Source organism: Verticillium nonalfalfae, assembly GCF_003724135.2.
Source record: "Verticillium nonalfalfae strain VnAa140/NRRL 66861 chromosome Unknown scaffold_129, whole genome shotgun sequence".
Lineage (NCBI taxonomy): Eukaryota > Fungi > Ascomycota > Sordariomycetes > Glomerellales > Plectosphaerellaceae > Verticillium > Verticillium nonalfalfae.
Genome location: NW_021167354.1, coordinates 77,214 through 88,513, shown reverse-complemented (window position 1 = coordinate 88,513; position 11,300 = coordinate 77,214). Strand labels below are relative to the sequence as shown.

The following is an 11,300-nucleotide window of genomic DNA, read 5'->3' as shown; positions in this document are numbered from 1 at the left end:
CCCCCCCCGGACTCTCGTCGAACCACGTCTTGACGGCTCATCTGGGCTATCTCTGGCTTATCATGCCGGAAGTTGCGATCCGTGATAAGGCTCGAGATTGGCGCCCCGACTTCGTGCTCGACATCTGCCCACCCTCCCCCTCGCGATAAGGACTTCCCGTCCCTGCGTGTTCCCCAGGTTCTTTCCCCCAGCCTTTGCGTCCCTCAGATCTGATCGGGGCCATCCGGATCGACGACAGGGTGCAGACCAGATGCAAGCCCGTCCGATTCGATCCCGTGAGGCTCCAAACGGCAGTTGAGGCGGGGCGGTCACACGCGGCTGAACGACCGCCCCGCCAAGTCGACCCTGACATGACAAGACACAATGCGACACGAACAGTCACAGGCAGAGCGGCAAATGAGCAAGGACTTTGGAACAAAACAAAAAAAGGACAGCCTCGTGAAGGAAAAAAAGTGGAATCGCTCTCTATTACAAGTCTATTCCCAAAACAAAACGAATTCTCATGATACATCTTTGTTTCATTCTCCCCGCCTCGGCGATGGGCGCGAGCTCTCTGTCTCGGCTCTCTCACTTCGCGGCGGCCTGACGGCATCCTGCGAATTATATCGCCAAGATACCTTGCACAATGCGCTCGGTCGTGTTCTGCAGCGGCATGTATCCGAACCAGTCGGAGAAGTCGCGCAGGCAGTCGTTCCTCAGCTTGGCGTGGCCCGGCTTACGGCTAATGCCCGACTTGGGCTCCGTGTTGACGGGCAGGCCCATGCCGTGAACCTCGAGGGGGCCCTCGCAGGACAGCATGGAAGAGACAAAGTTGAGTGCGATGTCCTCGCAGTTGAAGTGCTCATCAATGGCAGTGCGCAGGCGGGTCATGAGGGGGTCGGTGGAGGAGAAGTAGTCGAGCACCTCAATGTGAGCGAAAGCCAGGCCCGTCAGCACAAGGGCGTATTCGGAGCGACCTTTCTCGCGGCAAAGGCTGTACTGGTAGCTTCCGGGCCCGCGAGGGGTGTCGACGCAGCGGGCAAAGGCACCCGTGAGGCGGTGGCGGCCGTACTTGCGCCAGGTCTGGAAGACGAAGTCGAGGTCGGCGGGCGGGTAGTGAACATCGTCGTCGGAAAGAAGGATGGCCTTGGTCTTGTACTCTGGGTCGGGGAACAGCTTCTCGTTCAGGGAGTTGCGGCGGGAGACACGGTAACGAACGCCGACACCGTGGGCGGAGACAAAGTTGGGCGGGGGCGTGGACTCGAGGTCGTTCCACACGATGACGATTTCGTGGAGAGAGGGAATCACGCTATCTGTGAGGAGGTGGAGCGTCTGGTTCAGTTCATCGGGACGCCGGTACGTCTGAATGGCAATGCTGCAGAAGGGCGCGATGTCAGTGAGTGGACTGGTAAGCGACGGCGGACGAGGTGAGACATACGTGAACTTGTCATCCATGAGGCCCGTGTATTTGGATTGCGACTCGTCCCACAGGTTGAGCGATGCCACCTTGTCGCGACCGGCGCACTGAGGACGCAGGACGCCATTGTCGCTGTTGGAGGAAGAGCTCTTCTGGGCATCGGCGGTGCCGGTGTTGACGTGGGGAAGGTGCACTTCAGGGCCCCACGAATTGAAGGAAAAGAGAAGAAGGAGACTGGTGGCGAGGGCGAGGGCGAAGAGGACGTGCCGCTTGGTGAGCCACTGGGGGAGGTTCTTCAGGACCGAGGTCGTCGTGGTGCCATCGGACTTGTACATGGCGGGCATCAAATGTCGGGGATTCCCTGGACGGGCGGGGGTGGGGAGAAAGAGAGTGTGGTCGAGGTGCCCGGCGATGGAGAGGGTGCTCCAACAACGTGTCGCGATGTCGACGTCGATATCGATGTCGCGGAGAAGAGGGTTGAAAGAAGGCAAGTCGTCAGTTGAGAGTGAATCCAGCCACTGTCCCTTTCGTCCTGTTCTGCGGCTTGAACCAGGCTTGGTGTCTCGGTGCAAGTGGGTTTGAGATGATGCCAGGGCAGGGGGGCGGCAGGTCAGTCAAATAAGGCCTGGCCGTCCAGTCTTGAGAATTGATGGCGATGGGGGTCGAGGTACTTGGCCACGGGCGGGTCTAGAGCCTGTCTAGGGCGCTTTACCGAGGAAGGGTCTCCGGGTATGAAGTATCGAGCTGAGAGCGAAAAACAGGTGGTTGCGGACAGGGTGAAATGAAGAGCAGCAGGGGAGAGAATTCTTTTTACCTAACGAGAATCCCACTGAGGAAATGTCGTGCTCATAGTGTGCACACAGCCCCCCCAAAACGGAAACCTGAGTCGACGATGGGAGGAGCATGACAGGATTCACACCGGGCTGTTCTCAGGGGCAATGGGCTGGATGAGCGGGATTGGCATGAAGGGGCAAGTATGGGGAGCCAACTGTCATTCTTCATTTGACGACGCGCTCCAGACATTTCTGGGGGGGCGCGGATGCGTGGGCTTGCATTCCTTCCCCTGGGAGGTGCGTAGAGGCTTGCTGTTTGAGGCTCACGCTCCCTCTGATTTTTCTCTCTAATGCGCACACACACACACAAACTCTCTCTCTCTCTCTGTCTGGCACACGCGCTTTTGCTTGGCTAAGAAAAAAATGTTTGGTAGTCTGCCAAGTGGGCCGAGGGAGGTCGATCAGAGGGGCAGGCTGCTCCGGGTTTATTGCTGGTCATTTTTCTGTCACATTGCATCTAGGTCGAGCGTGACATGCTAGCTAGTCGAAGCTTGTTGACATGATGACTGTTGGTGCTTGTTTGGGTCGGTCGGGGGTCGGGGGGCCATGGCCAAAGGAATTGGTCTGGGGTATTCTTGGCCTGAACGACTGAGAACGTAGCACGCATGTCTTGCAAGGGAGGGTTGGGTGGAGGGACGCTGACGCCAGCGCTGAGGGCAGGCCTCTACACAGCGGCTGGGGTTCCAGAATCAATCTCCTCGCTTGGGGAATGAATGGGGCTGCTGCTTACTGGAACTCGAGGCTTGTCAAGGCTTGGTATACCTGACTACTTTGGTATCTAGGTACCTACCTACCTAGGTGCCTGAGGTAGAGTACATACTTTTGTGTACCTTTGGCACCTGTCATGTACGTACCTACCCTCGTACTAAGGCATGGGAAGGTACGACTCAACGCGATCGCCCCCGTCGATCGCGGTAGCCACCATATTCATGTGGGGAGCGCCTCCTGCCCCCAGGCCACCTGGGCTGAGGATGACTTCCATCGTACGTGGTGACGCCTCGTCTCCTCTTCCCATTCTCCCATTCTCCTTACTTCCCGTTGGCATCCGGAACCCAATTCCCATCAACACAACCCCTTTGCTCCGCCTGCTCGAAGCCGCAGTTGGCTACCGGCTAATGGCCAATGGGCCATCGACCGCCACAGACCACAACTCAATCTCCTCTTGGGACAGATTTCCACGTTGTCGGACGATTCAGAACTGCTAGTCGCAAAGGAGACTGTGGAGAAGCAGGGCAAAGACAGTCGGTCGCAAAATTGCAGTTCAAAACACATTGATGATTGACACAGGCAACCATCAGAATCGAACCAGCGGGCCGCGAACTACCATACACACATTGCTTACTTGCTACGCCCCATGACAAGGGTGGATTGGGAAACGCCCAGACACAGGCCAAGCTTCGACATTGATACAGGCCAAGCTTTGTCCCCGAGCGTCAACCCACCACCCACAACCACGATCACCACATCGCCCAGACAGGCGTACACACACACACACACACGCACGTACGCACGCACTCTTTCCTCGCTCATACTGGCCCCTTCCCACCAGCAAGGCGGCATGGGAAATAGGACGAAATATGAAGACTCGTTCCAGCCGTGCCCCCCTTACGCCCGCCAGCGACCCTTGGCTGTCTTCATCATCCCTCTTCCGAGCAATTAATTCCCCCGTCGAGGCCTTGGCCCTCTTAATACCCTGCCCATCCCGCCGCCGCGCCCCCCCCTGAAGAACTTTGCTCGCTTGGCTTTTTAGTGGCAGTCTAATGGCGATTGACACTGCGACGAAGGCCTTGACTCTTCCGTGCTCACACACGCTCTCTCGCTCTCTCTCCCTCTCTCCTTTCCCTCCCTGGTCGACCCGCCCTAACGTGACCTTACTTGCTGTGCCTCCCCCATTACCTCATACCTTTCCTGGCCCAGTCATCCCAACTCTTTCTCTCTCGACCTCGCAACGACGCCCCTTCTCTCCGTTTGAGAGCGCGTTCGTATAACCCGGCTGAGCCATGCCGTACTGCTCCTAACCTTAAGCTTCTTCCGACCTCTTCCCCTTTCATCCCCCCCACGCCCCCCATCATGGCATACTCTCCGCTGCCCGTTACGGAGAACGCGGCTCCCCCGCCGGCGCCGGCTCCGGCTGGGTCGACGTTACAGACCGCCATCTACATGGTGTATGTTGCTTCACTTGCCACTATCAAGTGCAATCTCTCGGTGCTAATGACGAAGATAGCCTGTGGATCATTTCTTCCAACTTTACCATCTTGTTTAACAAGTATCTCATCGATACAATCGGTTTTGGTATGTACAAGCTCTCATCTGCCCCCTTAAGACGCGCTCATGAGCTGACAATACGCCAGGTTATCGTACGTTGTTCTCACGATTTACACGCTGACCCACTTGCACCTATGAACGCACGTCTAACAGGCTCTCTCTCTCTCTCTCTCTCTAGCTATCCTCTTGACCTGCTGGCACCTCGTTTTCGCTGCTGTCGTCACCCAGATTCTCGCCCGCACGACGACCTTGCTCGACAGTCGCCATCAGCTGCCGATCAGCGGCCGCTTTTTCATCCGTACCATCCTACCCATCGGCATCGTGTCATCGGGCTCTCTCGTCTGCTCCAATGTCGTCTACCTCTATCTCTCCGTCGCTTTCATCCAGATGCTCAAGGCCGCATCCCCCGTCGCCGTCCTCTTCACCTCCTGGGCCATGGGCGTTGCCGACCCCACCATGACCGCCATCGTCAATGTTCTCTGCATTGTCGCTGGTGTCGGCCTCGCCAGCGCCGGTGAGGTCGACATGTCCATGGTCGGCACCGTCATTCAGCTCGCCGGCATTATGTTCGAGGCTTTGCGCGTCGTCCTCATTCAGAAAATGCTCAGCAACGAGGGCCTCAAGATGGACGCCCTTGTGGGCCTGTACTACTACGCACCTGTGTGCGCAGTCATGAACCTCGTCGTCGGCGCCGCGCTCGAGATGCCACACTTCAAGTACGAGGATCTCGAGCGAGCAGGGTTTATGATGCTCATACTCAATGCGGCTGTTGCCTTGCTTCTCAACTTCACCAGCATGGTCTTGGTCAGTCTCATGCCGCGCTCCCGTACATTCTGTTGCTCAAGCTGCAACAAGACACTAACAGGTGCAGATTGGCAAAACTTCTGGCCTCGTGACTACTCTCACGGGTATTTTCAAGAACATCTTGCTTATTGGCTGCTCCGTCCTCTTCTGGCATACCAAGATCTCTACCATCCAAGTTGTCGGCTACAGTGTCAGTCTGGCGGGCCTGATTCACTATTCTTTCGGCACGGAGAAGATCCTCGGAGCCCTCAAGGGAGCCTTGGCCATGGTCACGGGCGCTTTCGGGGCAGCATCGGTCTCGGGCGAAAAGTTCCGCCCGTCGCGGCGCATGCGCATCGGACTGGTCATTGCATTCATCACACTATTGAGCATATGCATCTTCTTGGCGTACATGCGGCACATTGAGGCGTCGCCTCTGGAATGGGTTTGGTCAACAACAGGAGGGACGGTATAGAAAATGAGCTATGATTTGAATAATGTGAGTGTGTGATGGCACCGGTTTATCGCCAGACATTTTTTTGGTGTTTTTGTATTTGGCCTCGGTATAGAAGCTTCATTTCCGAGCGTGGCACTGGAATGCGAAGGTCGTTGTGGTCGCGAAGCACGCCAATTGAAGATTTCAACTGTCGGCGCGGGTAGCTCCCGCAAGGGCAAGGGTGATGTAACGCTCCATCGCGTGTTCGCTTTGCGCTACGAGATCGTGAGTAGCACCGCCTAAGATGCCTTAAACACTCAGTTCAATAGTGTCCATGCCACACGCGATTGAGGCCTGGGCCGCGAGTCTGTCTGTCTTTGCTAACACGTCTGGCAGCTGGTTGGTGTGGGGTTGGTCCCGCGGAGGTGTCCCACCTCAGGCCTCCCTTTCCCTGTCAGGGCACTACCCCTGCACAACGCCCATCATCTTTCACCTACCCCTGAGCCCCTGAGCAGCACAGCATACTAGGAATACACAGATCGTTCGCATGTAGTACTGTCGGCCGTTATGAGCAGTTCCCAGAAACGTCATGTCTGTCCCAATCATGGCGACTCGGGCTGAGAAGATGCGAAGTGTAGACATTTGAGCGATAGATTCACAGGTGGGCTCACAATGAGGAACTGGATCCTCATTGCGGTGTCGTGGCATTTGATCGAAACAACAAGCTTGAGTTACGAGCTTATGCTAGTCTGTGACAGTCGTCGACTGACTCTGGGAGGGGGGTTCAACTCCGAGGATTGATCAACACCCTGGCAGCAAATGCAGTGGCCGACCAACCAGGGGTCCCTCGACCACAAAGTAGCCGTGAAGCAAATAGGCGACGCCTAGCGGCTGAACCACTGAGGCAGTGGCTGGCTGACTGCCCGGCGGCGAGGCTTTGCCACGCGCAAATGAGCGCTCGAAGGGATGACCGTATTCAGCCCTGTCAGCGTCTGATTCTCCGCGTCGGCATTCCCGCCATCTATTGGTTTGGCTTGGCCTCGCTGTGCGGCAGATGCTATGAGATTTACGTGCAGCTCTTCCCTTGCGTCAAGTTCGACACCATCCCGCCTCGCGAATGGGGTAATCTGGCAAGTGCCTCATGCCTCAATCTGCACTCGGCTAGCAATTATCTGTCTTCTGGCAAGTCGCGTGGCAAACGGACAGAATTCTGGACTCGCCCCAAGCATACCAACAATGACGAAGCAAGGAGAGCGCGACGTTGTTGAGGCCCTTCGAAATATTTGCGGCTTGTAGGATCCTCACGGTGACCTTGGCATCATCTGGTTCCAAGAGCTCTCGCACAGAGGCCGGGTCAGCCATGAGCCGTCCCGTGCTCCCAGAGCAGGTAGAGATGAAGTATTGCCCCCAGATGCCTGCCACGACAGGTCTCTCGTTCGCTTTGTCCCTGTCTGGGCCATACCGGAGATGACCGGAAGTTTGCTGTCTCTTTGTTCAAGTTCTTACCATCAAAATCTTGCACGAAACTATACCGGTCCCGGATGAAGGATTATTGCTTTACGGGGCACCACACATGGAGTCTTTCATCCCATGTAGCTGCCGCGGTATATCATGCTTCGCTTGCTGCAATGTTCTCGCCCAGGTGAGCTCTGCGGCACTAACACAGAAGCAATCCGGCATCGAAGTGGGTCATGCATCGTGAGAGTATGCGTTCTTGAGCCATCCAGCCGCGTGTGAAGGGCTGCCGCATCTCGGAAGCCTCAAGGTCGAGCAGTGGTGGCCTGAAAAAGTTGCCACAGAATATCCTGGGTTGTCGCTTCTTGATGCTTTTACCTTGATTCTTTTACCTTGATTCTTTTACCTTGATTCTTTTACTAGAAGACCGGATGATCATGGCCCGCTTCTTATTCCGTGGAAGAAATAGACGCTCTGTCAAATCCTTATAGGCTGTGGCCGCAATGGTGAGCAAGGACGCAGAGAAGATAAAATAAACCTGACGCTCTTGAGTGCTTCAGTTCACAATCTTGCAAGACGCCGAGTCGTTGTCGAGGTGCCTTCCTCTCTCTTGCAACCATGACGATGCCTGGTCTTCGTGTATAGGATTGGCGAACTGTGACTCGTCGAGATAGACCCCGAGAATGGTGTGGATTTTGCCGCATCGAATCTTGATCCCGTAACGCCATAAGGGACGCCTTCGTCCTCTCATTGATTGCTTCGGCAGATGCAACGAAGTATAAAGGGCTGTTCGCCTTTCGCTCTCTGACTCATATGGCGGATATGATAGTCTCGAGAAAGTTTGGGGACTGCCATATTAACCTGCTGGGGGCCTGGTAAATTAGCCAACTGTTGCTCAGTATGCATATTATGCTATCCAGAGACCTTCCTGGGAACGACAGTTCATATTCGAGCACCTTCAACCTTGCAAGATTGAAGATCGCAGGCTACAATGCACACCGATCGATACTTCCGAAAGGCGGCCTCTTGAATGACCATCCCTCTTCTCAAAATTACGCTGTAGAAATATTGATGTAAAAATTGGCAAGTCAAGATGATATCCATAATGCTTTCTCATCCAATTTCCCTGCGATCATCTTCAAGTCGCTCTGTAACAACTCTTCTGACGAAGCTACGTCAATGTTTGTCGGGGAGCACTCAACGGAGTAATACAGTCGCCGAATTCTAAAATTCTAGATAGACGGAAGCTCAGAAGACCTAGAATCTATGACTGAAGAAAGGGGAACAAGAAGTCACTCGAAAGTGGTTAACAGAAGTGGGAGCCAAGCATTTAGTCTGGGCTGGAGGGGGCCGATACCCGTGAGGGTTAGGGTTGACATGCATTCTAGTAACGTGCTGTGCTGGTCGAACCGCCACCTGCTGCTGCCTGGATCTATCAACGCATTCTCAGCGTCAGCGGCGCAACGACAACCCCCAACCCTTTCCCCAATAAAAATGTCACAGGTATACTTTTCTACGCAAATCCAGTCTGCGAAATATGTAGGCTGATCGTCGCAGTTCGTCAAGACAAAAGCGCTCTACCTCGACAACGATGGCGGCGTCGTCACAGCCTTCGTCGTGTCCTGCACCCCCTTCACGGCAGCTAGCGAGGCGCACAAAGCTCTGTTCAAGACGGCCAGTGAGAACGACTTTCTCGTCGCGACAGACCAGACGCTCTTTTACGCGCAAGGAGGCGGCCAGCCAGCGGACACTGGCACCATGACCTCGATGATCACGGGAGACGCGGCCAAGTTCCACGTCACAGGCGTGCGGAAAATCACTGAGGGAACCATCCTCCACCTGGGCTCTTTCGAGGACAGCCCCTTTGAGAAGAGCGACCTCGTCACTCAGAAAATTGACATGGACAAGCGTCGTCTGCATTCCAAGATTCACGACGCCGGTCACATCATCAGCTCGGCCGTTCGCAAGCTGGCAGACGCCATCCCTGACATCACTGAGCTCAAGGCGCAGCACTACCCCGACTCGGCATTTGTCGAATTCAAAGGCTTCATCGACGGCAAGCACAAAGCCGACATTGAGGCAGCTGCTAACGCCTTGATCGACGAAAACCTGGCGATCAAAGTGTGTTACTGGACGCAGGAGGAGCTCGTACGGGCATGCTGGTCGGTGCCGGAGACTCTCGTCTTGCCTGAGGGAGAGCTTGCCCGCGCCGTCGACATTGAGGGCGCAGGAGCTTATGCCTGTGGAGGCACGCACATGGCGACGACGGGCGAGGTGGGCCATGTCAGGATTCGCAACATCAAACGCCAAAAGGGCATCTCCAAGATATCATACGAGCTGGCATAGCATCATTGTGTCCATCAATTCACAGGAAACAGGCAACGCATAAATCATCGCTTCATTTCATCTCATTGACCCTCGCCTCCTCAAAGACTCGAGTACGCGTTGAGGGCCAGCTGACCTCCCAGATGGGCATACAAAACGTTGCTGCCCTCGGCAAGCTCACCCTTGCGAATAATGTCCATCATACCGGCCAAGCTCTTGCCCTCGTACACGGGATCCGTAATGAAGCCCTCAGTGCTGGCGCCAAACTTCATGGCATCAATGGTCGTCTGGTCGGGGATGCCATACACGCCAGCGTGATACCTGTCATCTAGGATAATGTCGGCCTCTGTAATGTCGCCCTCCTCGAGACCAATCTTGACACCCGTCGCCTTGGCGATGCGCAGCACCTGATCAAAGGTTTGCTGCACCTTGGCCGAGGCATCAATGCCAATGACCTTGCGCTTGGGCGACCCGTTCTTCTGCGCGAGCTTGAAGCCGGCGACCATGCCGGCCATGGTCGACCCCGTGACGGCGCAGACAATGACCGTGTCGAAGAAGACGCCAAGCTCCTTCTCCTGCGCCTCGACCTCGTAGGCCCAGCGCGCGAACCCGAGGCCACCGAGCGGGTGGTCCGACGCGCCGGCGGGAATGTAGTACGGCTTGCGGCCGGCGTCGCCGAGCTCCGCCTTGAGCCGCGCCAGCGTGTCCTTGTGCTCAATGCCAAACGTCGACGGGTCGAGGCGCACGTCGGCGCCCATGAGGCGCGACAGCTGCAGGTTGCCGACCTTTTCGTAGCCCGGGTCCTCCCAGTCGACCCAGTGCTCCTGCACAAGCGCCGCGCGGAGGCCGAGCTTGGTCGCGACGGCCGTCACCTGCCGCGTGTGGTTCGACTGCACGCCGCCAATGCTGACGAGCGTGTCGCAGCCCTGGGCGAGCGCCTCGGAGGCGAGATATCTGCTTTCTGCGTCAGGGGTGCGAACGAGGACGCTTGGGAACGAACGCTCTCTGAGTGGGGGCGGGAAACGCCTTACTCGAGCTTGCGGGTCTTGTTGCCGCCGTACGCAAGGCCCGAATTGCAGTCCTCGCGTTTGGCGTAGACGTTGACCTTGCCGCCGAGGGCCTGGGAGATGCGGGGGAGGGCCTGGATCGGGGAGGGCCCGAAGAGGAAGCTCTCCCTCGGGATGCTGGCAAAGGGCTCGGGCAGGACGACAGACATGATGTGGTGGCAGTATGGTTGGACTCGTGGAAGAGCGTTGGTGGGTTTTGCACTTTGACACCTTTGTGATTCTCTAACGAGAGCGTATCAACATCTATAAGTCGACTCTCAAGCCTTGGCCTCAGAGGAGGCTATGTGCGATCTCGGAGTGGAAGACCGACGTCAGCCGCTGAGGGGGTTGTCTATGCCTATCACTGGCATGACTCGACGATGCATCCCCCCCCCTGGATCCACCAAACGTAGCCAGAAGGCGTGTATAGATAACTCGTGCGCTTCTAGAGGTTCTTGGCTTCGTCGCGACGGCCTCTCATGGGGTGACGCTGTAACGCCTGGGTGGGCCTCGCTGACGGGGTTGGGTTCCACGACTTGGAGACAGCGGGGGCGGGGTCACGAGATGCGGCGGGTGAAGAGGAAGATGGCAGCGGGATAGATGTAGGTGGAATGGGCATGGTCAACGTCGTAAAAGAAAAGATGGTCAGCTCAATCGTGTTGTGTTCAACCTTTCGCCTCAGGGGAGAGTCTCATAAATGGCTACGGAATCTACATCACGTCGCAGTTGTTTGTATGATAGGAGGCTGTGACGTGTGAAGC

General features: G+C 56.2%; 4 protein-coding genes across 4 annotated transcripts; 2 read left to right on the top strand and 2 right to left on the bottom strand.

Moving 5' to 3' along the window:
* Positions 1–600: 600 nt before the first annotated feature.
* Positions 601–1,731, bottom strand: D7B24_001425 (uncharacterized protein; the record flags this gene model as incomplete). The annotated part of the gene is made up of 1 exon (XM_028635659.1): positions 601–1,731. One exon carries the CDS (start codon positions 1,729–1,731, stop codon positions 601–603), a length of 1,131 nt encoding a protein of 376 aa, XP_028491891.1.
* A 2,568-nt stretch (positions 1,732–4,299) lies between these two features.
* D7B24_001424 (uncharacterized protein) lies at positions 4,300–5,752 on the top strand (the record flags this gene model as incomplete). Its single annotated transcript, XM_028635658.1, has 4 exons — positions 4,300–4,394; positions 4,454–4,521; positions 4,673–5,298; positions 5,366–5,752. 4 exons carry the CDS (start codon positions 4,300–4,302, stop codon positions 5,750–5,752), a joined length of 1,176 nt encoding a protein of 391 aa, XP_028491890.1.
* Positions 5,753–8,662: 2,910 nt separating this feature from the next.
* D7B24_001423 (uncharacterized protein) lies at positions 8,663–9,514 on the top strand (the record flags this gene model as incomplete). The annotated part of the gene is made up of 2 exons (XM_028635657.1): positions 8,663–8,671; positions 8,726–9,514. The coding sequence occupies 2 exons, from the start codon at positions 8,663–8,665 to the stop codon at positions 9,512–9,514; spliced, it is 798 nt and encodes a 265-aa protein (XP_028491889.1).
* Positions 9,515–9,594: 80 nt separating this feature from the next.
* D7B24_001422 (uncharacterized protein) lies at positions 9,595–10,709 on the bottom strand (the record flags this gene model as incomplete). Its single annotated transcript, XM_028635656.1, has 2 exons — positions 9,595–10,447; positions 10,525–10,709. 2 exons carry the CDS (start codon positions 10,707–10,709, stop codon positions 9,595–9,597), a joined length of 1,038 nt encoding a protein of 345 aa, XP_028491888.1.
* Positions 10,710–11,300: the final 591 nt, after the last annotated feature.